Source organism: Oncorhynchus masou, chromosome 28, assembly GCF_036934945.1.
Source record: "Oncorhynchus masou masou isolate Uvic2021 chromosome 28, UVic_Omas_1.1, whole genome shotgun sequence".
Lineage (NCBI taxonomy): Eukaryota > Metazoa > Chordata > Actinopteri > Salmoniformes > Salmonidae > Oncorhynchus > Oncorhynchus masou.
In genome coordinates, this window is record NC_088239.1 from 35,288,025 (window position 1) to 35,315,954 (window position 27,930).

Sequence of the window (27,930 nt, forward strand, 5' to 3'; positions counted from 1 at the left end):
TCCTGTGTTCACGGCCGGATGTGATACAGCCTGGATTCGAACCAGGGACTGTTGTTTTGTCTCTTGCACTGAGATGCAGTGCCTTAGACCTGTGTGTGTGTAACTGTACTAGAATGCTTAAAAAGCTGCTCAAATTTTAAATATCGGTATCAGGGTTTTTGGCAAGGAAAATATCGGTATCTGCCAAAAATGTAATATCAGTGCACTAGTTACAGCCTTATTCTAAAATGGATTAAATTACATATTTTCCTCATCAATCTACACACAATACCCCATAATGACAGAGTGAAAAAACAGGTTTTGAAATTTTTGCTAATTTATCATTTAAAAAAATACCTTATTTATGTAAGTTTTCACACCCTTTGCTATGAGTCTCAATTGAGCTCAGGTTCATCCTGTTTCCATTGATAATCCTAGCGGTTTCTACAACTTGGAGTCCACCTGTGGTAAATTCATTGGATTGGACATGATTTGGAAAGAAACACATCTGTCTATTTAAGGTCCCACAGTTGACTGCATGTCTGAGCAAAAACTAAGCCATGAGGTGGAAGGAATTGTCCGTAGAGCTCCGAGACAGGATTGTGTCGAAGGCACAGGTCTGGATAAGGGTACCAAAAAATGTCTGCAACGTTGAAGATCCCCAAGAACACAGTGGACCCCATCATTCTTAAATGGAAGAAGTTTGGAACCACCAAGACTCTTTCTAGAGCTGGCTGCCTGGCCAAACTGAGCAATCGGGGGAGAAGGGCCTTGGTCAGGGAGGTGACCAAGAACCCAATGGTCACTCTGACAGAGCTCTAGAATTCCTCTGTGGAGATGGGAGCACCTTCCAGAAGGACAACCATCTCTGCAGCACTCCACCAATGAGGCCTTTTATTTTAGAGTGGTGAGACGGAAGCCAATCCTCAGTAAAAGGCATATGACAGTCCGCTTGGAATTTGCCAAAAGGCCCCTAAAGACTCGGACCATGAGAGCCAAGATTCTCTGGTCTGATGAAACCAAAATTGAACTCTCTGGCCTGAATGCCAAGTGTCATGTCTGGAGGAAACCTGGCACCATCCCTACGGTGAATGGTGGTGGCAGCATCATGCTGTGAGTATGTTTTTCAGCGACAGGGACTTGGAGACTAGTCAGGATTGAGGCAAAGATGAATGGAGCAAAGTACAGAGAGATCCTTGACAAAAACCTGCTCCAGAGCGCTCAGGACCTCGGACTGGGGCGAATGTTCATCTTCCAACAGGACAACGACCCTAAGCACACAGCGAAGCCAACCCAGGAGTGACTTCGGGACAAGTGTCTGAATGTCCTTTATTGGCCCAGCCAGAGCCTGGACTTGAACGTCATCGAACATCTCTGGAGAGACCTGAAAATAGCTGTGCAGCGACGCTCCCCATCCAACCTGACAGAGCTTGAGAGGATCTGCAGAGAGAAACTCTCCAAGTAAAGGTGTGCCAAGCTTGTAGCGTCATGCCCAAGAAGACTCGAGGCTGTAATTGCTGCCAAAGGTAACCTCTTGAACCTATGGGGCACTATTTTTATAGCACTATTTTAAAATAATGTTCCCAAAGTAAACGGCCTATTTCTCAGGACCAGATGACCAGATGCTAGAATATGCATATAATTGACAGATTAGGATAGAAAACACTCTAAAGTTTCCAAAACTGTCAAAATATTGTCTGTGGGTATAACAGAACTGATATTGCATGTGAAACCCTGAGGAAAATCCAATCAGGAAGTGCCTCTTATTTTGAAACCCTTCTGTTCCTATGCATGCCAATCCTCAATTTCAAGGGATATCAACCAGATTCCTTTTTCTATGGCTTCCCTAATGTGTCAAGTCTTTAGACATAGTTTCAGGCTTTTATTTTAAAAAATGAGCGTGAAAGATCACATTGCGTAAGTGGATAGGTGGGGGCTCTCAGAGTGAGTTTTTGCGCTACAGAGGAAAGCGGCCATTGTTCCTCCCACTGTTATTGAAAAACCTACACACTGGGTTGATATATTATCGAATATATATTTTAAAAACTACCTGAGGAATGATTATAAAAAACGTTTGACATTTTCTGTGGACATTATGGGGACTATTTGGAATTTCCGTCTGCGTTGTCGTGACCGCTCTTTCCTGTGGATTTCTGAACATAACGTGACAAACAAACGGAGGTATTTTGGGTATAAAAATAATCTTTATGGAACAAAAGGAACATTCCCAGTTACACAACAAGTCTCGTGAGTGAAAATATCCGAAGATCAAAGGTAAACGATTAATTTGATATCTTTTCTGATTTGTTACCAAGCTACCTGATGCTAAGTGTACATAATGCTATGCTATCGATTAAACTTACACAAAAGCTTGGATTGCTTTCGCTGTAAAGCATAATTTCAAAATCTGAGACGACAGGTGGATTAATAACAAAAGGCTAAGCTGTGTTTTGCAATATTACACTTGTGATTCATTGTGTATTCATATTTTTTTGTAATATTATTTGACTGTTGCGCAATGCTATTCAGCGGTTGCTGACAAATGATCCCGCGACAGGGATGGGTAGCGTCAAGAAGTTTTAAAGTACTGACTTATGTAAATGGAGTGTTTTTTTATTCTTAATACATTTGCAATAAAAACTAACCTCTTTCTGCTTAGTCATTATGGGATATTTTTTGTCGATTGATGTTTAAAATATAATAATAATTTTAGAATAAGGCTGTAACAAAATGTGGAAAAAGTCAAGGGGTCTGAATACTTTCCGAATGCACTGTATATACTTTGTTGTGACTTTATACTAATGAATGTGTTCTTGACAAGTATTCCCATACCATCTATTGTCTAATTTGGCGATCTGGAGTGCAGGTAATTGTTTTAAAAGCCTTATGACGTGATAGTGTGTTATCCCCAGTAACGAGAACCATGTAACCATGACACATTCCTACACGATTTCCTGATTTCCCAGATGGACCACTTAGAAGTTAAATCATGGGGGAAATTTTACCCACTGATAGAACTAAGGCTTTCACCAAATTGACAAGCTTGCATGATTTTTTATTTCTGGGGGTGGATTATCCCTTTTAAGGAGCAAATATCCACACCTGATTCTATCAATCAGCATAGGCAGACATGGTTACCAGTATTAGGTCATAGAGATCAAGGACTCGTCTTTGTATCTGTGCCATTATAGCATCTGTGATTGAGGCTATCTCCATTTGGAAGTAGCACATTTTCTTCCTTACGATTGGCTGATCTCTCCTGAAGAACCAGTTGGACATGACTCCAACAGGGTCACCAGGAGTGATCAGCCAATGAAGTTGGAAGTCCCACCCAGTTGACTAAATTAAAATGGTGGAAGCTCACAATGGCGCTGTTAATAAAAAATCTTTGATTTTTTATAACTAACCCAAGATAGACCACAACCTGTCGTTTCCAATGGGAGCAAATTAATCATAGTGACAGAACAAGCAGAGAGGTGGACAGAGCCAAGAACGAGCTAGCGAGACCCTATTTGCGCGTTCCAGCATGTAGTTCAAACAAATGTATTTATAAAGCCCTTCTTACATCAGCTGATGTCACAAAGTGCTGTGTAGAAACCCAGCCTAAAACCCCAAACAGCAAGCAATGCAGGTGTAGAAGCACGGTGACTAGGAAAAACTCACTAGAAAGGCCAGAACATGGGAAGAAACCTACAGAGGAACCAGGCTATGAGGGGTGGCCAGTCCTCTTCTGGCTGTGCCGGGTGGAGATTATAACAGAACATGGCCAAGATGTTCAAATGTTCATGTTCAAATGTTCAAATGTTCACCAGAAGGGTCAAATAATAACAATCACAGTGGTCATCACCTCAGGAGTAAATGTCAGATGGCTTTTCATAGCTGATCATTCAGAGTATCTCTACCGCCTTGCTGTCTCTAGAGATTTGAAAACAGCTGGTCTGGGACAGGTAGCACGTCCAGTGAACAGGTCAGGCTGAACAGTTGAAACTGGAGCAGCAGCACGACAAGGTCGACTGGGGACAGCAAGGAGTCATCCGGCCAGGTAGTCCTGAGGCATGGTCCTATGGCTCAGGGCCAGAGAGAGAGAGAATTAGAGCGAGCATACTTAAATTCACACAGGGCAAAGGATAAGACAGGAGAAATACTCCAGATATAGCAGACTGACCCCAGCCCCCCGACACACAAACTACTGGAGCATAAATGAGCATATTTCCATTTGGGAACGCCTACTCTCTGAAATGTGCATGCGCAATAACTCGATTTGCGCTAGCACTGTTTCTCAACAATGCAATAAATTGGCCCACTCTGTTCGTAACAGATTCAAGTTTTGTGGACAGAAAGCTGTATTGAATTCAAGTGTTTCATCAATTGGAAAATTATCATAATGTCGGCCAACATCTATCTTCTCCCACTGCCGGCCACTGGGCTTCCTCTCATCACCATATTTGGTGGTGAGTGGATTTAAACATCCTGTGAAACATCTGGGGCCTCCTTTTATAACCGTTGTGTAAATTTTACACAAAGACTTAGCAAGCACAAACATATTGATTTACTAACTTGGCGCACGCCATATACACATGGTTCCGGTTATAAATCAAACCCGTCGTAAAACCGCTTGTGAACGAGCATTGTAACGCCGCCTGATAATCGCCCGTCATTCACCTTTTTATGGTGACAATGACACCCTTTATTTTCTGTATATTTTGGAAGTAGGCAAAGACAGTATCTAAAGGAAATATCAATGGGGAACATCAAATGTTTTTGGGGATGCATACAGAATATTTTATTTTTCAGGCTACAGCAAATGTCACTGATTGTTTCTGAAAGACAAAATGATTGCAAATTGTTGTGGACCTGTAAACAGTTTAAATTCATGTTTTGCATTTACTTTTCCCCAACCCAAATAGGCTGCACTGTCTGTGAATTCTGAAACTTTGTCTACTCAAAAAAAGAATTAAACTACAGTACTCAATATTTGGAAGGTGTTCTTAATGTTTTGTACACTCATTGTAGATGCCTGTTAATAATTATTTTAGAATGCAAAGATTAAACAAATGACCAGGACCAACACCAGGCTTTTTCACCTGGTTTTACTGATTTTCCTTATGAACTGTAACTCATAACTGTTGATATTGTTGTGTTTTTTATATTTTTGTTCAATATAGAAGACCAGTTGAAGTATGACAAAACCAACGCTTTGCAGTACTTAGGGAATGCCACAAGAGGGCGACATTGACTAACATATAGGTCCCCTAAAATTACAGTACACTGAGTCGTGGTTTGCTTTTCAAATTTGGCTAGCAAATAATTTGGGGAGGTGCGTATATTTGTCCTGTTACAAGTGTCAGTAAGACCAAGGAGCTGATCGTGAACTATAGGAGAAAGAGGGGAGAGCACATCCACATCTACTGGGCTGTTGTGAAATAGGTTGAGAGCGTCAAGTTCCTTGGGGTTTACATCACTAAGGACTTAACATGGTCCACACACACCTGCACGGCAATGTCTTTTCCCCCCCAGGAGGCTGAAAATATTTATGGACCCTTGGATCCTCAAAGTTCTACAGCTGCACCATCGAGAGCATCTTGACTGGCCGCATCACTGCTTGGTATGTCAAATGCACGCCCTTGACCGCAAAGCGTTAGAGGGTGGTGCGGACAGCCAAGTACACCACTGGGGCTGAGCTCCCTGCCATCCAGGACCTCTATATCAGGTGGTGTCAGAGGGCCTGAAAAATTGCAGAAGACTCCAGCCACCCAAGCCATAGACTTCGCTCTGCTACTCTCTGGCAAACAGATTCTGAAACAGCTTCTACCCCCAAGCCATAAGACTGCTAAATAGCCAGACTGGTGAATAGTCAATTAATGGTTCCCAAACTATCTGCACTGACCCTACACACACACACACACACTAGACTATATTATATATCTACATATTGCCATCTACACAGACACACACACACTACATTGACACATTCACAGACACTACATACACACATGCATTTCAACACAAACACCCATTACACACTTTTTACAGATAATTTGCAGCTGCTACTCTCTTATTTGACTCTTATCAATCCTGATACCTAGTCACTTTACCCTGCCGTCATGTACATATCTATCTCAAATACCTCGTACCTCTGCACATTGATCTGGTACTGGTATTCCCTTTTTATATAGCTCCATTCTTGTATTTTATTTTATTCCTCGTGTTACCATTTTATTTTTAAACTCTATTGTTGGGGAAGGGCTCTTAAGCAAGCATTTCACGGTAAGGTCTACACACGTTTTATTAGGTGCATCTGACAAATACAATTAGATTTCTTGCCTAACCCAACTTCCCCTGAGACGCCCGCAGGGAGTGAGGTCACGCCAGGGTCATTTCTCACACCAGTCTGCTGCACTTGTGTTCAACTTCTCAAGTAGCCCATCTAGAGTTTGTGCATTCCTTGTAACGTGTGGAAACTTTTGTTTTACAGTTAAAGAGTTATACTACATGACCAAGTATGTGGACCCCTGCTCGTCGAACAACTCATAAAAAAAATCATGGGCATTAATATGGAGTTGGTCCCCCCCTTTTGCTGCTATAACAGCCTTCACTCTTCTGGGAAGGCTTTCCACTAGATGTTGGGACAGTTGTTGCGGGGACTAACTTCCATTAAGCCATTAGCATAGTGAGGTTGGGCACTGGCTTGCGTCGGCGTTCCAATTCATCCCAAAGGTGTAAGATAGGGTTGAGGTCAGGGCTCTGTGTAGGCCAGTCAAGTTCTTTCACATCGATCTCAACAAACCATTTCTATATGGACCTCACTTTGTGCACATGGGCATTGTCATGCTGAAACAGGAAAGGGCCTTCCACAAACTGTTGCCACAAAGTTGGAAGCACAGAATCGCCTAGATAAAATGTCATTGTATGCTTTAGCATTAAGATTTCCCTTCACTAGAACTAAGGGGCCATGCCCAAACTATATATAAAAATAAAAACGACCCAGGCCATTATTCTTCCTCCACCAAACGCTACAGTTGGCACTATGCATTGGGGCAGGTACTGTTCTCTTGGCAATAGCCAAACCCAAATTTGTCCGTTGGACTGCCAGATGGTGAGCGTGATTCATCACTCCAGAGAATGCGTTTCCACTGCTCCAGAGTCCAATGTCAGCAAGCTTTACACCACACCAGCCAACACTTGGCATTGAGCATGGTGATCTTAGGCTTGTGTGCGGCTGCTCAGTCATGGAAACCAAGTTTGTGAAACTGACGACAAACGGTTATTTTGCTGATGTTGCTTCCAGAGGCAGTTTGGAACTCTGTAGTGACTGTTGCAACCGAGGACAGACTTTTTACACGCTTCAGCGGCCCCGGTCTGTGAGCTTGTGTGGCCTACCACTTCGCGGCTAAGCCGTTGTTGCGCGTAGACATTTCAACTTCATAATAACCGCATTTACAGTTGACCAGGGCAGCTCTAGCAGCACAGAAATTTGATGAACTGACTTGATAGCCAGACTGGCTATTTGATAAGTCTGACCATAATTCTATCCTCCTGATAACTGCTTTCAAGCAAGAAGCACCAGTGACTCGATCAATAAAAAAAGTGGTCAGATGGAAAGCAACAGGACTGTTTTGATAGCACAGACTGGAATATGTTCCGTGACTCTTCCGATGGCATTGGCGTACACCACATCAGACACTGGCTTCATCAATATGTGTATCAACAATGTCGTCCCCACAGAGACTGTACGTACATATCCCAACCAGAAGCCATGGATTACAGCCAACATCTGCACTGAGCTAAAGGCTCGAGCTGCTGCTTTCAAGGAACGGGACACTAACCCGGAAGCTTATAAGAAATCCTGCGATGTCCTCCGACGAACCATCAAACAGGCAAAGCGTCAACAAAGGACTAAGATCGAATCATACCACACCAGCTCCAACGGATGTGGCAGGGCTTGCAAACTATTACAGACTATATAAAGGGAAGCACAGCCGAGAGCTGCCCAGTGACACAAGCCTACGAGATGAGCTAAATTACTTCGATGCTCGCTTCGAGGCAAGTAACACTGAAACATGCATGAGATCAGCTGTTCCAGACGTCTCTGTGATCACGCTCTCCGCAGCCGAGGTGAGTAAGACCTTTTAAACAGGTCAGCATTCACAAGGAAGCAGGGCCAGACAGATTACCAGGACGTGTACGAAGAGCATGCGCTGACCAACTGGCAAGTGTCTTCACTGACATTTTCAACCCCTCCCTGTCAGTCTGTAATACCAACATGTTTCAAGCAGACCACCATAGTCCCTATGCCAAATAATACTAAGGTAACCTACCTAAATGACTACCAACCCGTAGCACTCACGTCTGTAGCCATGAAATGCTTTGAAAGGCTGGTAGTGGCTCACATCAACACCATTATCCCAGAAACCCTAGACCCACTCCAACTTGCATACCGCCCTAAAAGATCCACAGATGCAATCTCTATTGCACTCCACTTCGACATCTGACCGTAAGACACTACAGGGGGTAGTGCGTATGGTCCAGTACATCACCGGGGCCAAGCTTCCTGCCATCCAGGACTAAGATCATGGCCAGTGTCAGAGGAATGCACGTAAAATTGTCAGACTCCAGTCACCCAAGACTGTTTCTCTGCTACCTCACAGCAAATCACCACCGGTGATAAATAAAGGTAACAAAAAAACAATGCCACTTAATATAATGTTTACATACCCTACATTACTCATCTCATATGTATATACTGTACTCGATACCATCTACTGCATCTTGACTATGCCGTTCTGTACCATCACTCATTCATATGGGGCGGCAGCCTAGTGGTTAGAGCGTTGGACTAGTAACCGAAGGGTTGCAAGTTCAAATCCACGAGCTGACAAGGTACAAATCGTTGTTCTGTCCCTGAACAATGCAGGGGCTGTTCCTAGGCCGTCATTGACAATAAGTATTTGTTCTTAAGTCATGGTTAAATAAAGGTAAAAATAATTTTACATATACACTGCTCAAAAAAATAAAGGGAACACTAAAATTACACATCCTAAATCTGAATGAAATATTTTTATTAAATACTTTTCTTTACATGTGCTGACAACAAAATCACACAAATTATCAATGGAAATCAAATTTATCAACCCATGGAGGTCTGGATTTGGAGTGACACTCAAAATTAAAGTGGAAAACCACACTACAGGCTGATCCAACTTTGATGTAATGTCTTTAAAACAAGTCAAAATGAGGCTCAGTAGTGTGTGTGGCCTCCACGTTCCTGTATGACCTCCCTACAACGCCTGGGCATGCGCCTGATGAGGTGGCGGATGGTCTCCTGAGGGATCTCCTCCCAGACCTGGACTAAAGCATCCGCCAACTCCTGGACAGTTTGTGGTGAACTTCCGGCGCCGACAGAGATGGCCGTCTCGCTTCGCGTTCCTAGGAAACTATGCAGTTTTGTTTTTTACGTGTTATTTCTTACATTAGTACCCCAGGTCATCTTAGGTTTCATTACATACAGTCGAGAAGAACTACTGAATATAAGATCAACTTCAACTCACCATCAGTACAACCAAGAATATGACTTTCGCGAAGCGGATCCTGTGTTCTGCCTTTCAACCAGGACAACGGAATGGATCCCAGCCGGCGACCCAAAAAAACGACTCCGTAAAAGAGGGAAACAAGGCGGTCTTCTGGTCAGACTCCGGAGACGGGCACATCGTGCACCACTCCCTAGCATTCTTCTCGCCAATGTCCAGTCTCTTGACAACAAGGTTGATGAAATCCGAGCAAGGGTAGCATTCCAGAGGGACATCACAGACTGTAACGTTCTTTGCTTCACGGAAACATGGCTCACTGGAGAGACGCTATCGGAGGCGGTGCAGCCAGCGGATTTCTCCACGCATCGCGCCGACAGAAACAAACATCTTTCTGGTAAGAAGAGGGGTGGGGTCGTATGCCTTATGGCTAACGAGACGTGGTGTGATCACAGAAACATACAGGAACTCAAATCCTTCTGTTCACCTGATTTAGAATCCCTCACAATCAAATGTCGACCGCATTATCTACCAAGAGAATTCTCTTCGATTATAATCACAGCCGTATATATTCCCCCCCCCCAAGCAGACACATCGATGGCTCTGAACAAACTTTATTTGACTCTTTGCAAACTGGAATCCATACATCCTGAGGCTGCATTCATTGTAGCTGGGGATTTTAACAAGGCGAAAACAAGACTCCCTAAATTGTATCAGCATATCGATTGCGCAACCAGGGCTGGCAAAACCTTGGATCATTGTTATTCTAACTTCCGCGACGCATATAAGGCTCTGCCCCGCCCTCCTTTCGGAAAAGCTGACCACGACTCCATTTTGCTGATCCCTGCCTACAGACAGAAACTAAAACAAGAAGCTCCCACGCTGAGGTCTGTCCAACGCTGGTCCGACCAAGCTGATTCCACACTCCAAGACTGCTTCCATCACGTGGACTGGGATATGTTTCGTATTGCGTCAGACAACAACATTAACGAATACGCTGATTTGGTGTGCGAGTTCATTAGAACATGCGTTGAAGATGTCTTTCCCATAGCAACGATTAAAACATTCCCAAACCAGAAACCGTGGATTGATGGCAGCATTCGCTTGAAACTGAAAGCGTGAACCACTGCTTTTAATCAGGGCAAGGTGACTGGTAACATGACCAAATACAAACAGTGCAGCTATTCCCTCCGCAAGGCTATCAAACAAGCTAAGCGTCAGTATAGAGACAAAGTAGAATCTCAATTCAACGGCTCAGACACGAGGTATGTGGCAGGGTCTACAGTCAATCACGGACTACAAAAAGAAAACCAGCCCAGTCACGGACCAGGATGTCTTGCTCCCAGGCAGACTAAATAACTTTTTTGCCCGCTGTGAGGACAATACAGTGCCACTGACACGGCCTGCAACGAAAACATGCGGACTCTCCTTCACTGCAGCCGAGGTGAGTAAAACATTTAAACGTGTTAACCCTCGCAAGGCTGCAGGCCCAGACGGCATCCCCAGCCGCGCCCTCAGAGCATGCGCAGACCAGCTGGCTGGTGTGTTTACGGACATATTCAATCAATCCCTATACCAGTCTGCTGTTCCCACATGCTTCAAGAGGGCCACCATTGTTCCTGTTCCCAAGAAAGCTAAGGTAACTGAGCTAAACGACTACCGCCCCGTAGCACTCACTTCCGTCATCATGAAGTGCTTTGAGAGACTAGTCAAGGACCATATCACCTCCACCCTACCTGACACCCTAGACCCACTCCAATTTGCTTACCGCCCAAATAGGTCCACAGACGATGCAATCTCAACCACACTGCCCTAACCCATCTGGACAAGAGGAATACCTATGTGAGAATGCTGTTCATCGACTACAGCTCGGCATTTATCACCATAGTACCCTCCAAGCTCGTCATCAAGCTCGAGACCCTGGGTCTCGACCCCGCCCTGTGCAACTGGGTACTGGACTTCCTGACGGGCCGCCCCCAGGTGGTGAGGGAGGCAACATCATCTCCACCCCGCTGATCCTCAACACTGGGGCCCCACAAGGGTGCGTTCTGAGCCCTCTCCTGTACTCCCTGTTCACCCACGACTGCGTGGCCACGCACGCCTCCAACTCAATCATCAAGTTTGCGGACGACACAACAGTGGTAGGCTTGATTACCAACAACGACGAGACGGCCTACAGGGAGGAGGTGAGGGCCCTCGGAGTGTGGTGTCAGGAAAAAACCTCACACAACGTCAATAAAACAAATGAGATGATTGTGGACTTCAGGAAACAGCAGAGGGAACACCCCCCTATCCACATCGATGGAACAGTAGTGGAGAGGGTAGTAAGTTTTAAGTTCCTCGGCATACACATCACAGACAAACTGAATTGGTCCACTCACACAGACAGCATCGTGAAATAGGCGCAGCAGCGCCTCTTCAACCTCAGGAGGCTGAAGAAATTCGGCTTGTCACCAAAAGAACTCACAAACTTCTACAGATGCACAATCGAGAGCATCACCGCCTGGTACGGCAACTGCTCCGCCCACAACCGTAAGGCTCTCCAGAGGGTAGTGAGGTCTGCACAACGCATCACCGGGGGCAAACTACCTGCCCTCCAGGACACCTACACCACCCGATGTTACAGGAAGGCCATAAAGATCATCAAGGACAACAACCACCCCAGCCACTGTCTGTTCACCCCGCTATCATCCAGAAGGCGAGGTCAGTACAGGTGCATGAAAGCTGGGACCGAGAGACTGAAAAACAGCTTCTATCTCAAGGCCATCAGACTGTTAAACAGCAACCACTAACATTGAGTAGCTGCTGCCAACACACTGACTCAACTCCAACCACTTTAATAATGGGAATTGATGGGAAATGATGTAAAATATATCACTAGCCACTTTAAACAATGCTACCTAATATAATGTTTACATACCCTACATTATTCATCTCATATGTATACGTATATACTGTACTCTATATCATCTACTGCATCCTTATGTAATACATGTATCACTAGCCACTTTAACTATGCCACTTTGTTTACATACTCATCTCATATGTATATACTGTACTCGATACCATCTACTGTATCTTGCCTATGCTGCTCTGTACCATCACTCATTCATATATCTTTATGTACATATTCTTTATCCACTTACACTGCGTATAAGACAGTAGTTTTGGAATTGTTAGTTCGATTACTTGTTGGTTATTACTGCATTGTCGGAACTAGAAGCACAAGCATTGCGCTACACTCGCATTAACATCTGCTAACCATGTGTATGTGACAAATACAATTTTATTTATTTGGATTTGGTGCAACGTGGCGTTGGTGGATGGAGCGAGACATGATGTCCCAGATGTGCTCAATTGGATTCAGGTCTGGGGAACGGGCGGGCCAGTCCATAGTATCAATTTCTTCCTCTTGCAGGAACTGCTGACACACTCCAGCCACAATAGGTCTAGCATTGTCTTGCGTTAGGAGGAACCCAGGGCCAACCTCACCAGCATATGGTCTCACAAGGGGTCTGAGGATCTCATTTTGGTACCTAATGGCAGTCAGGCTACCTCTGGCAAGCACATGGAGGGCTGTGCGGCCCCCAAAGAAATGCCACCCCACACCATGACTGACCCACCGCCAAACCGGTCATGCTGGAGGATGTTGCAGGCAGCAGAACGTTCTCCACGGCGTCTCCAGACTGTCACGTCTTTCACATGTGCTCAGTGTGAACCTGCTTTCATCTGTTTAGAGCACAGGGCGCCAGTGGCGAATTTGCCAATCATGATGTTCTCTGGCAAATGCCAATTGTCCTGCATGGTGTTGGGCTGTAAGCGCAACCCCCACCTGTGGACGTCGGGCCCTCATACCACCCTCATGGAGTCTGTTTCTGACCGTTTGAGCAGACACATGCACTTTTGTGGCCTCCTGGAGGTCATTTTGCATGGCTCTGGCAGTGCTCCTCCTACTCCTCCTTGCACAAAGGAGGAGGTAGCGGTCCTGCTGCTGGGTTGTTGCCCTCCTCCACGTCTCCTGATGTACTGGCCTGTCTGCTGGTAGCGCCTCCATGCTCTGGACACTACGCTGACAGACACAGCAAACCTTCTTGCCACAGCTCGCATTAATGTTACATCCTGGATGAGCTGCACTACCTGAGCCACTTGTGTGGGTTGTAGACTCCGTCTCATGCTACCACTAGAGTGAAAGCACCGCCAACATTCAAAAGTGACCAAAACATCAGCCAGGAAGCATAGGATCTGAGAAGTGGTCTGTGGTCACCACCTGCAGAACCACTCCTTTATTGGGGGTGTCTTGCTAATTGCCTATAATTTCCACCTGTTGTCTATTCCATTTGCACAACAGCATGTGAAATGTATTGTCAATCAGTGTTGCTTCCTAAGTGGACAGTATGATTTCATAGAAGTGTGATTGACTTGGAGTTACATTGTTGTTTAAGTGTTCCCTTTATTTTTTTTGAGCAGTGTATATTCTTATGTACATATTCTTCATCCCTTTACACTTGTAAAGGTAGTTGTTGTGTAATTGTTAGGTTAGATTACTCGTTGGTTATTACTGCATTGTCGGAACTAGAAGCACAAACTAGCTACACTCGCATTAACATCTGCTAACCATGTGTATGTGATTTGGAACGGTTGATTGTCAAGGGCAATGAATTCCATTATCTTGCCGTTAATGGATTTCGCCTTTTGAGTTGTCTCGCTGAAATGTTCTTACTCTTTCAAATGACTGCTGGACTTGTTGACTGCTCGATCCACACAGCAGACATTGGTCTAGGTTAGGAATGCTGTGTGGCACGTGTAGCGCTAGATTTTTTTGTGGTTCATTACATCATGTACCAACATTATATGGGTATGCATTGACATCGGTTTTGCAAATCGTTTGTTAAAGGAGACATCGGGCCAATGTTGGCATTTTTAGCTAATATCGTACGATTCTGATGTGCTTGCCGATGTATCGGGCATCCCTTGTTAGGAACTCTTCAAGACTGTTGGAAAAGCATTCAATGTGAAGCTGGTTGATAGGATGCCAAGAATTTGCAAAGCTGTCATAATGGGTGGCAACTTTGAAGAATCTCACACAAAATATATTTTGATTTGTTTAACACGATTTTGCTTACTACATGAGTCCATGTGTGTTATTTCATAGTTTTGATTTCTTCACTTTTATTTTACGATGTGGTATATAGTAAAAATAAAGAAAAAACAACTTTTGACTGGTACGGTGAATTGCATTTTTTTTCTTGCTGATACACGTTTTGTGCAAAATATTAATTATCACTTTTTCTACCGACTGGAGCGTGAGTACTCTCCTTTCACCAGGGTTCCACTAGTTACCACAGCCACAAAGTCAAAATTGACTGTCAAAAGTTCATAAACATCGTTTTTGGTCTTAATTTAAGTGTATGAGTGGTTTAGGTTTTTTTATATCACATTTAAGAAGAAATTGTAGAAATAGGCGGGGTTTGACTTTCTGGCTGTGGTAACTAGTGATATCCACTTCCCCTCGTGTTCCCGCCCCTCGGGGCTCCGCGAGCACGCATGCGCGCGATACCGTAAGGGAATGGCTGTTGTGTGATCGGGGGTTGGGCCGCCAGGAGCGAAGGGACAGCTGCAAGAATTTGTAATGTCCGCCATGTTGGCTATGGCGTATTGAACAAGGGAGGGAGAGTGGAGCCTCGGAAAAAAAGAGACCGACAGTAGTAATCGACCAAAATCCGGGCCTTCCCGGCTCCCGTTTGCATCGCCGTATACCTGCCCTTGTACCAAGCGACTTCTGATGAACATCACAGATCCATCCATGAGAACTCAAACCAGTACTGCTGTGAACATTATTAGATCGGTAGATTTATGCTGCATCTCACATTATAAAAAATGAGTAAATTGTCGTTTCGGGCACGGGCGCTGGACGCTACCAAGCTTCTACCCGTTTTCCGCTGCGAGGACTTGCCTGACCTGCACGAATATGCCTCTATCAATCGGGCAGTGCCGCAAATGCCAACTGGGATGGAGAAAGAGGAGGAATCGGTATGTTTTATTATCGCTGTCAGATTCATAGTTAAGATGTTTGCACTATGTTCACAATATGGGGGTCGCACCTATCTTGCCTGCGCAAGTTTGCACAAAATGGCTGCCGTGTCGGTTTTCTGTGAAGTGTAAATTGCGACGAAATGTGCGTGTAACACCGCAAATATACCGTCAACATTATCCCAGCCGTGTATTATTTCGAATGTAGGTTAGTAAGCCGTGTTGTATCCACTTATTTCACTTGGATTTACATTGGAAAACACAAAGGGGTCACGTGATTCTTTTCGCATCCGCCATTTTGTTTACGTTGTCTTTGCCAAAAACACAGTTGGGGATGGGCTTTGAAGTGGTTCCATTACCACGAACAAATACCAGGGGGGGACACTGAGTCGACATGTCTTTACTATGCATGTTTTGAATGGGCTACACATTTGGACAGATCGGTAAAACAACTACCACGCAAGACGCTGTGCGACTGGCACTACCAGTCAATAACTGAACAGAAACGTGCAAACTCTAAGGCGCAGATACCTCTTGCCAGACTGCACATACTTTTTTCTAATACACATGTGTGCACAAAAGCTATGCTTAGCCAAGTGTCTCAAATTTACAGGGACATTGATTCTGTTGGAATGTATACCCATAGTCAAATTCTTTCAAGCTTGAACTACAACTGACAAATCTGCAATTTAAAAGCCAGTCCAGGTATTCATAAAAGCACCTCGAGTAGGAGGCTGTAGTAAACTAGTTATGAAAGTAAAGAGCACCTGCCTAAGGATAATGAAGCACATGACCTCCTGAATATAATATAGCAGATCTGAGTGCTGATGTGGTGTGCATATTTTTTGCCTGTCGGGGTGAGGCAAAACAACCCAGTTCTGGGTTATAATCCAAAAAAAACCCAGTGACCATTTGAGCATTTTGTTGTGATGATCAGCAATGTCTCAACTACAGCATCGGAGGGATGGGGGAGCAGTAGTGCAGCCAATTTAACTACCAGAAGAATACCGCCAGCCCGTCTCCCTTCCTGTGCTCTCTGTTATGTAACCTGGAGTGACAGATGAGAGGTGTTTTACTACAGGGGCTCAAGTGATATGCAGCATGGCTTTGCTGTCTGACCCTCATCTACCCCAGTGGGAACTGGATGGAAAACCTGGACTATTCTCTTTTATAGTGCATTACTTGTGTCTTACTGTACATTGGGTTAGTGGTCCAGAAGTTGACATCTGGGACGCAGTCTTGGGGCTGGTTGACTGGGGCAGACTGAATGGATGAACTGCTAGCTAGCTTCCCCTGACCAGGTTGTTTTAAATCTGGAAAGCAAAACTCTGTGGCTGGCGGTCTATAGTGAAACCATATAGGAATCAACAGCATATATATTTTATACGTCTCAATGTTTTATGAAATGTTGGAAGTGTTTCCCCATCATGCTTTGCTCTAGGACATGGGTAAGCAACCCTATTTTTGATTTAACCAACTTGGAAGACCAGGTGTGTTGAATTTTAGGCAATAACTGAACTGATCAATCTCAGTTGGGCAGGTGTAGTCCCTAGTTTAAACAATCATGCATCACTCCAGGAACAGGGTTGCTTACCCCTCTAAGAAATCGAAGACTGTTTGGCTTGACCTATGTCTTTTTCCTTGACTGTCCTCTAGTTCCATTAAGTTCAAAATTATTATTTTTGTCTTGGTGGATTGCTCTTTGCACAATTAAGCTACTCGGTTACTGAATGGACTGTGCCAAACCTGTATGAGGACTTGGATTTGTTTGATGGGTGAGCACTAGGCCAGGGGTTTTCAAAGTGAGGTCCATGAAGGTACTGCAGTGGGTCCCCAGCCTCTTTTTTTTTTTTTTTTTTTACTGATTAAACATATTTTGGCCAAAGGATCCTTGGAATAAGATGAGGCTGTAAAACAATACAAATGTGATATTAATCTACAACAGGGATGGGCTACTCCAGTCCTCAGGGGCCTGTTTGGTGTAACCCTTTTGTCCCAGCTAACACACTAAACTAATGTTCTGTTTAGAATGCAGTTTGTTTAATCAGCTGTGTTTTTCTATAGATGGGGGGGCACACACAGCTCCAGCCCTCGGACTAGTTTCCCATCCCTGATCTACAATTGATCTTGTTAACCCTGCACAACAAGGCCTGGGAGGCTCACAGGAATATATTTTTGTGGGCAGTTCTCTACATTTCAACTCAATATTTCTTGTTCCCCCAAAATGTTTTTATTTATTTAAAGTAACTGTCCAGTCAATCTCAGCTTTAAAGTTATTCTATTAACTCGTACCCAAATAATGTTGACACATCCTATACCTGTATTTGTGGCCAAAGCATACATTGCAGGAAATTAACTTCAAAACTGCAACATTCTCTCCAATGCCAAGAGGCGGGCCTTTAAAATGTTCCTTCCCAAGATTCGATACTTAGTCCGTCCAGTAATTCACTGCTGAAGTCATGGTAAAACTCGGTATGCTATTTCTCATTCAAGTTGTTTTGATTGCGTTCCTGATTAGTTCCCTGTAACAGAAAAGGTTTCCCGGCCCCAAAAAGTTTGAGAATGCATGCGCTAAACTGTGTCCCATGTAGTGAACAATTTCCAACCCCTGCTTGCCTCTCCCAGTTTCAGTTTTGTAATCCTTCAAGAGAAACATGAGTCAGACTGAGCCAGTGTTTCATAATCTTCCACACTGACAATTACACCTAGCCTAATAGCTAACATCCCTGCTGAAACAATACGGTACACCTAGCCAATGTCCCTGCTGAAATGTTGACATATGCTGCATGATTTGAGTGCAGTGCTGTTGCATCTGCTACTTTACTAGAATTTACTATACACACACTAGGCTACTTCTTCAATTGGTCGATCAAAACAGAATCTGCACTGAGGCTGTAATTATAAAACCTACTTGAATACTGAACTCGGTCTTGAACAGGCCTGTGACGACCGTTTTAATTTAATTGAATACAAGATGAAATTGGCCTACTTCTTCCTTTGATTACACCACTCTTACCTTTAGCAGATGCCATTGTCTGACTGAACAGACTGGCTATGAGTCATTGTTTGTATCCCAAATGGCACCATATTCCCTATATGCCTCGCCCAGTTTGGGGCGACAGGTGGTTAGAGCGTTGGGTTTATAACTGAAAGGTTGCAAGATCGAATCCCCGAGCTGACAAGGTAAAAAAAAAATCTGCCATTCTGCCCCTAAACAAGGCAGTTAACCCACTGTTCCTAAGCCGTCATTGAAAATACGTATTTGTTCGAAACTGGCTTGCCAAGTAAAATAAAAATATCAAGGGCTGCCCAACCCTCTTTTTGGAGATCTACAGTTCTGTGGGTTTTCAGTCAACCCTAAATTAACACACCTGATTCTACTAATTAGCTGCTCAACAAGACCTAAATTAGCTGAATCAGCGATGCTAAATTAGGGTTGGACTGAATCGGAGATTTCCAGAAAGAGGGTTGGTATAATTTTCTGGAATTTTCCAGGCTGTTTAAAGGCACAGTCAAGTTAGTGTATGTAAACTTCTGACCCACTGGAATTGTGATGCAGTTAATTATAAGTGAAATAATCTGTCTGGAAACAATTGTTGGAGAAATGACTTGTCATGCACAAAGTAGATGTCCTAACCGACTTGCCAAAACTATAGTTTGTTAACAAGAAATTTGTGGAGTGGTTGAAAAACTAGTTTTAATGACTCCAACGGAAGTGTATGTAAACTACCGACTTCAACTGTATATAGTACACTTATTTTGACTAGGGCCCAGGCAATCAGCTTGTCTAATGAACACCTGCTGGAGGCCACACATTTTTATTGGAGTCTACATCCTGTTCCTCGGGAACATTACATTGAGGGAAATGCATGTCTCTGTGAAAATAGGCTGCAAATCTTTCCCATCTGTGTTTCTGTTTTGGCCCACGTGTCCTAGCTGTGTGTATCAGGTAGTCTAATGGTATCAGATGTTTCTGCTCTTGACATTGTCATGCCAAAACATGGAGTTGGCAGGATGGCACAAATACGAGCACTGAGACAAGTAAGCTGATGCTTGTAGCAAGGTTTCTGTATCATGAATTTTTATGACAGGGTGCTTTTCTATTTATCACCCACCCTACATGTTGCACCGGCCTTAGCTAATGCTGCTAGGCCATAAGAAGGTAGGCTACCTGAGCTAAGGATAAGCTAGCTAAATTATCTAATGTACGGTCCTTCTCCCTGCTGTGACTTTTGTTCATTGGTTGTTTCATTCACAAACATCCTTTATCACTACCATGTGCGTACACATTAATAGAGGAAGGTCCCCAACTTCACTAAGCTCAGTCAAGCAGCTGTGAGTAATTTTGCTATCGTCAGGTCAGCTGTGATTCAGGTTAGTGGGTCGCTGCCTGGCGTTCTCCAGAGGAGCGTGCAAAGGAGTCTGGCTTAGGCCTGCTTCCAATTGGTTCCTTATGCAAGTTTTCACCCTGCCTGGAGTTCAGCGGTGTGTATGTTGCCTTAGGCCTCATGGGGGTGATTTGGGGCCATGCTGAGACCTTCATAAACGGCTCATTGAGAGTTTAATTATTTATTTACTTTATATGCTATCATATCTGATATGAACATCCTGTCAGTGACATGGTCACATTACTAAAGCAACAGTCTATCCTTCCAATATGGTTGTCTGGAGTGTATTATTTTATAAATTTGTGAGTGCCACAACAGTTGCCAGGATTCAGCTATAAGCCCACTCTGCCACCATCGGGACAAATTGGAAACATTGCTCAAAGATGAGCTACTTCTGTACTGTTTACCATACTTACCAAATATCAGAACAATACATTGAACAAATTATCCAATAAATATTATGCTTATGCAGTATTTTGAACTATTTTCAAAGATGTTGACGTTAAAACGTCTTCTCCTGGACCGATTTGGCACCAACTTCGTTATGGCATCTCTGTACCCATGTCTTAAATGCAACTTTTTCCAGGACTCTAGCGCAAACAGTATGGCTGATATGAGCCAATGAGTTTGCATGACTGTTTTTTCATGTCTAACAACGCCACCATGCGGCATTACTGAACCATACTTTACAGGTTAGCTAGACTCATATCCCTGAGCATGTGTGCCAAATGTCATCACATGGAATCAACAGATTAAGCTATATTAACATGGGTGCATTATAGCGCCACCGTGTGGTCGATCTGACCGTGCTTGAATATGTTGAGTCTCCAGTGTTTGGAACGGGTACCAAGTTTTGTTACAATACGAATATCTGTGACTGATTTGTGCCAGACCACGCAAATGCGTGTTTGTCAATAGTGGCCATGTTTTATGTACTATGCGCCTTAAAGCTGCAATGTATAACTTTATGGATGACCAATTTCACAATTTTATTTTAGATCTGTCATTCTCATTGAAAGCAAGTCTAAGCGGTAGATCTGTTCTATGTGCTCTAATTTTATGCTTCCCGTTAAGTTTAGCTTTTACTTTCTGTTTTCTACACCAGCTTCAAACTGCTGAAAATACAATATTTTTGATGATGAAAAACATATTTCGTAGTGGTTTACAGTTGAAGTTGGAATTTTACGTACACTTAGGTTGGAGTCATTAAAACTCGTTTTACAACCACTCCACAAATTTATTGTTAACAAACTATAGTTTTGGCAAGTCGGTTAGGACATCTACTTTGTGCATGACACAAGTAATTTTTCCAACAATTGTTTACAGACAGATTATTTCACTTATAATTCACTGTATCACAATTCCAGTGGGTTAGAAGTTTACATACACTAAGTTGACTTCCTTTTAAACAGCTTGGAAAATTCCAGAAAATGTTGTCATTGCTTTAGAAGCTTCTGATGGGCTAATAGACATACTTTGAGTCAATTGGACATAATTTGAGTCAATTGGAGGTGTACCTGTGGATGTATTTCAATGCTTACATTCAAACTCGGTGCCTCTGTGCTTGACATCATGGGAAAATCAAAAGAAATCAGCAAAACTCCAAGATTGGTCATCCTGAACTTCCTTTGTGTGAAAAGTGCAAATCAATCCCAGAACAACAGCAAAGGACCCTGTGAAGATGCTGGAGGAAACGGGTACAAAAGTATCTAAATCCACAGTAAAATGAGTCCCATATCGACATAATCCGAAAGGCCGCTCAGCAAGGAAGAAACCGCCGTAAAAAGCCAGACTGTGGTTTGCAACTGCGCATGGGGACAAAGATTGTACTTTTTGGACAAATGTCCTCTGGTCTGATGAAACAAAAAATGTAACTGTTTGGCCATAATGACCATCCGTTCTGTTTGGAGGAAAAATGGGGAGGCTTGCAATAGAGGTCGACCGATTGATCGGAATGGCTGATTTTAATTAGGGCCGATTTCACGTTTTCATAACAATCAGAAATCTGTATATTTGTAAAACATATTTTGAATAACTTTATTTAACTAGGCAGAGTCTAAGTCAGATAAGAACACATTCTTATTTTCAATGACTGCCTAGGAACGGTGGGTTAACTGCATTGTTCAGGGGCAGAACGGCAGATTTTCACCTTGTCAGCTTGGAGATTCAATTGTGTTCATGTTACACAATACATGTATGTTTTGTTCGGTAAAGGGCATATTTATATCCAAAAAAAATTTCATTTTACATTGGTGTGTTATGTTCAGTAGTTCCAAAACATGCAGTGATTTTGCAGAGAGCCACATCAATTTGCAGAAATAATCATTATAATTGTTGATGAACATACAAGTCTTTTGCATGGAACTTTAGATTAACTTCTCCTTAAGACATTCACAGAAATAGCAACAGCATAAATAATCATCCAAACCAGAAAATGTGGACTACATTCGTCCAAGCTCTAACTGAGGAGACATTGATGTAACACAAGCATATTAGGAAACTTTAGGCTGACAGAGAGCACAATATGAATTATCTAATACCAATTACTATTTATAATACTTCACGGGTGAGCTCAACATTGATCTAAATATTTGAGTAAGTAATCATCGATGGGTAGTTTGTGTGCCGCCATGTATAAGAGACAAGATTAGTTTGGTCTGTTTACAGTATGCATTTTGGAGGTGGTGTGTCGTCTACGATCAGTTACTTACCTTCATTCACTTCCGGAAGTTTACTCAAAAGATGAGTGAACCATTCATTGACCTCAATAAATTTCTGGTCTGACAGACGTTTACATGACACCCAGAATGCATTATATAATGTCAACAAAAATGGCGCCACGCATAGCTGGCAAATAGCTTAGCATTAGCTCATTATAATTAGTACGACCTTCAAAAAAGTATTTTACACACATCATAGGTGTCCATTACAATTTATGCAATATTCGGAATGCATTATTTGTCACAGTACATGAAAAAGTGGATAAAACTGTAAATGCATACATGCAAGCATACATATTTCATGCTACAGTAGAAACGACAACACAATATTTTCTGTATACGGCACTTACTTTGATAGGAATGCACACATCCACACACATTTGTTTATAAGGAAAACAACAATGGGGGCAATGTGAGCTCCAGCCAGAAAATAAACGTAAAATGCCTATTGTAGTTGGAAATGGCAGCAAATTAATGGAATATCTACATATGCGTACAGAGGCCCATTATCAGAAACCATCACTCCTGTGTTCCCATGGCACGTTGTGTTAGCTAATCCAATTTTGTCATTTTAAAAGGCTAATTGGTCATTTGAAAACACTTTTGCAATTATGTTAGCACAGCTGAAAACTGTTGTGCTTGTTAAAGAAGCAATAAAACTGGCCTTCTTTAGACTAGTTGAGTATCTGGAGGATCATTTGTGTTTCCGATTACAGGCTTAAAATGGCTAGAAACACAACTTAATTCTGAAACTCATCAGTCTATTCTTGTTCTGAGAAATGAAGGCTATTCCTTGAATAGAATGGAATAGCCTTCATTTCTCAGAACAAGAATAGACCGATGAGTATCAGAAGAAAGTTTTTTGTTGCCTACATTTTATTTGTGTGCTTCTACTTAGGTGTACATCATGTACTCATTGTAAAAAATGTCAGCGTAGATCCCTGAACTATAATAATAAATACGCAATATCACTCAGCATTTTGTGGCAGGACAGGCACTTTGTTGATGCCTTATGTTCAGTTTTAGATATGTTTGCTGTTATTATTGTATCTAAATTATTTATTTTAACATTGGTTAAAAGAAGCAGGTCACAAAAATGATATTAAGCCGTTATACCCCATTATTACTTACTGTTAATCATTGTTTTTGAAACATTAGAAAGCGTGCTCAGTTTGATTTTTTGTGTAATTACGTATAATTTATTTTTTAACTGCCGCAGTTGTAGTGTAGGCCTACTGACCTTTACCTTACTCCCCCACAGGAGCACCATCTACAGCGGGCTATCTCGGCACAGCAGGTGTATGGTGAGAAACGGGACAACATGGTCATCCCCGTCCCCGAAGCAGGGAGCAACATCGCCTACTACGAGTCCCTATACCCTGGGGACTTCAAGATGCCAAAGCAGCTCATTCACATACAACGTAAGGAGTATTACTATTCATGTAGCCTGTTTGTCAGCGGTCTTTGTTTTTCTGTTGTCTCTTTGGTCAGACGGTAGATGTTTGTTTTTCTTCTCGAGTGTGCTTTGCGTGTGTGCACATACTGCAGTTTGTGTTCATGCTGCTGTGTGTGTGCAGTGCATGTGTGCTCTGTCTGGGGTATGTTTAAAGCCCCAGTGCAGTCAAAATGTGGTGTTGCTATGTTATATACACTGCTCAAAAAAATAAAGGGAACACTAAAATAACATATCCTAGATCTGAATGAATGAAATATTCTTATTAAATACTTTTTTCTTTACATAGTTGAATGTGCTGACAACAAAATCACACACAAATTATCAATGGAAATGTAATTCATCAACCCATGGAGGTCTGGATTTGGAGTCCCACTAAAAAATTCAAGTGGAAAACCACACTACAGGCTGTTCCAACTTTGATGTAATGTCCTTAAAACAAATCAAAATGAGGCTCAGTAGTGTGTGTGGCCTCCACGTGCCTGTATGACCTCCCTACAATGCCTGGGCATGCTCCTGATGAGGTGGCGGATGGTCTCCTGAGGGATCTCCTCCCAGACCTGGACGAAAGCATCTGCCAACTCCTGGACAGTCCGGGTGGGCCAGTCCATAGCATCAATGCCTTCCTCTAGCAGGAACTGCTGACACACTCCAGCCACATGAGGTCTAGCATTGTCTTGCATTAGGAGGAACCCATGGCCAACCACACCAGCATATGGTCTCACAAGGGGTCTGAGGATTTCATCTCGGTACCTAATGGCAGTCAGGCTGCCTCTGGCAAGCACATGGAGGACTTTGCGGCCCCCCCAAAGAAATGCCACCCCAAACCATGACTGACCCACCACCAAACCGGTCATGCTGGAGGATGTTGCAGGCAGCAGAACGTTCTCCACGGTGTCTCCAGACTGTCACGTCTGTCACGTGCTCAGTGTGAACCTGCTTTCATCTGTGAAGAGCACAGGGCGCCAGTGGCGAATTTACCGATTTTGGTGTTCTCTGGCAAATGAAAAACGTCCTGCACGGTGTTGGGCTGTAAGCACAACCCCCACCTGTGGACGTCGGGCCCTCATACCACCCTCATGAAGTCTGTTTCTGACCGTTTGAGCAGACACGTGCACATTTGTGGCCTGCTGGAGGTAATTTTGCATGGCTCTGGCAGTGCTCCTGCTGCTCCTCCTTGCACAAAGGCGGAGGTAGTGGTCCTGCTGCTGGGTTGTTGCCCTCCTACGGCCTACTCCACGTCTCCTGATGTACTTGCCTGTCTCCTGGTAGTGCCTCCATGCTCTGGACACTACGCTGACAGACACAGCAAACCTTCTTGCCACAGCTCGCATTAATGTGCCATCCTGGATGAGCTGCACAACCTGAGCCACTTGTGTGGGTTGTAGACTCCGTCTCATGCTACCACTAGAGTGAAAGCACCGCCAGCATTCAAAAGTGACCAAAACATCAGCCAGGAAGCATAGGAACTGAGAAGTGGTCTGTGGTCCCCACCTGCAGAACCACTCCTTTATTGGGGGTGTCTTGCTAATTGCCTATAGTTTCCACCTGTTGTCTATCCCATTTGCACAACAGCATGTGACATTTGTCAATCAGTGTTGCTTCCTAAGTGGACAGTTTGATTTCACAGAAGTGTGATTGACTTGGAGTTACATTGTGTTGTTTGTGTTCCCTTTATTTTTTTGAGCAGTGTATATATTTCCACACTAAGGTTGGAGTAATAGTGTGAAATTGTGAAAATTATGGTAATGCAGTTTTATTTTAAGAGTAGTGTCAAAAGACCCTGACATTTCTTTTTTGATGGGATGGAGTTTTGGCCTTCTATGTTGACATCACCATGCGGTAAATTAGTTAGGTGCAATACCATCAATAAGATAGCGTTTCAAACCTCTGCCAATAAAGGCTTCTTATTTTTAGTTTTCCCCTTCCAACTCAGACCACTAACAGACAGTCGCAGTAAAATTCTTGTTTGAGAAATTGCTCTTTAAAAATCTGTTTTCTATTTTTTTATTAATCACAGTAAGGTACTTAACTGTTACTCAAAGAATTTGATATTGAGATTAAATTGGCTGCATTGGACCTTTAAGTGATTGTTAGCCCCTGGGGATTCTCTAATAGCAGCAGTGTGATCCAGAGGTGTCCTGTGGTCTGAAAACATTTGAGCACACTTGCACAGTGAGAGAGGGCACATATGGGAAGGTAGAGGGGCACAGGCTAGGCAGGGGTTGTGGGACACTGAATAGTCTAAGCCCAGAGGACCCCCTCTCAGCCCCAGCTCACAAACACTCCTGTCAGCTCTGTTTTTTTCGAAGGGGCTTTCATGTAGAACCAAAGGCAAAGGGAGGGCAGGCTTTTTGCAAGCTTAGTGTATTTCTGGAGTTCGCCGCATTAAGCTGCTGATTGTGATCTAAATTTGGAGACGTGTGTTTTTACCAGAGTTCCTATGGTCATCTTTCTGTAACCCCTATTCACTATTAAGTACACTGTTTTTCTCGGGCCCTGGTGGTCTGTTAAAAAGTAGTGCACTATATAGGGAATTGGGTGCCATTTGGGAAGCACTACCACTTGGGAAGTGTTGGAACATGTTCTTGGGCTAAAAGGCACAAGTATGGACTGAAGATGGCGGTGCAGAATGCCTTGTGAAAAAGCGTAGAAATTAATGTGCTTTATTGCTTATCTGCTCACTCCTGGCCAAAATCATCCAAACTGGATAATAACTCAAAACAACTTGTAAGGTTAGAGAATTTTATTAACATACTACTGATGCAGTCAACACCAAAACATGGTGTAGTGTTAACACAGACAAAATGAAAAACCAAACTCTAAAAGAAAACTAATAGACTCCAAGACTGACACGGATGACCGTAAATAATAAAATGGTTAAAATCCAACAGTTTTATAAGTAAACTATAAATTCACTTTTCAAGTTAGAATTAATTATTTAACAAAATTCCCTATTTTTGTACGTATACTATTTATAAATATACTGAACAAAAAATATATATGCAACATAGAATTGTAATGAAGTCATTAGGCACTAATCTATGGATTCCACATGGCTGGGAATACAGATATGCATCTGTTGGTAACAATACATAAAAAACTTCTTTTTTTTCAAGGTAGTAGCGTGGATCACAAAACCAGTCACTATCTGGTGTGACCACCATTTGTATTTGTGGGAAAATCACCTTGATTCATTCTTTAGTCATATCCTAGTTTACCTATGGCCCTGCCTACTTCTGACAACTTTTTTTATTAATTACATGAGCACAAAATATTCTGCTTTATTTGAAACCGCAAGCCAGACACAATTGAAACGGGCCTATGTGCCTTCAGAAAGTATTCATACCCCTTGACGTATTCCACATTTTGTTACAGCCGGAATTAAACATTGATTATAAATACTGACTTATTTTTTTCTTCTCACCAATTTACTAACACTACCCTATAATAACAATGTAAAAACACCTTTTAAGACGTTTTTGCAAACATATTGAAAATTAAATACGGATATCTAATTTACTTTGAGTAAGTACTAATCAAATCCAATCAAATTTTTATTAGACTTTTATTAGTCACTTACACATGGTTAGCCAATATTAATGTGAGTGTAGCGAAATGCTTGTGCTTCTAGTTCCAACAGTGCAGTAATATCTAACAATTCCCCAACTACCGAATACACACATCTAAAGGGATGAATGAGAATATGTACATATAAGTATATGGATGAGCCATGGGCGGCATAGGCAAGGTCCAGTAGACGGTATATGGGTCAAAGACATGTAAGGTTTTCAAAGTAGCAAAAAAATGTCACCTATGCCCTTATCAGTTATATT

At 42.9% G+C, this 27,930-nt stretch overlaps 1 protein-coding gene across 4 annotated transcripts in view; it reads left to right on the forward strand.

The window, feature by feature from the left end:
* LOC135517531 (enhancer of polycomb homolog 1-like) overlaps window positions 1-27,930 on the forward strand; it is a 75,915-nt gene that overhangs the window by 20,101 nt on the left and 27,884 nt on the right. For 2 of the 4 annotated variants that reach the window (XM_064941923.1, XM_064941924.1), the window contains one exon: window positions 23,903-24,062. In XM_064941923.1, coding sequence (XP_064797995.1) covers window positions 23,963-24,062 — 100 coding nt within the window. In that variant the 5' untranslated portion in view covers window positions 23,903-23,962. Of the gene's footprint in view, window positions 1-15,094; window positions 15,534-23,902; window positions 24,063-27,930 lie in introns of those variants that run through there. The other 2 variants (XM_064941921.1, XM_064941922.1) reach the window with 2 other exon arrangements.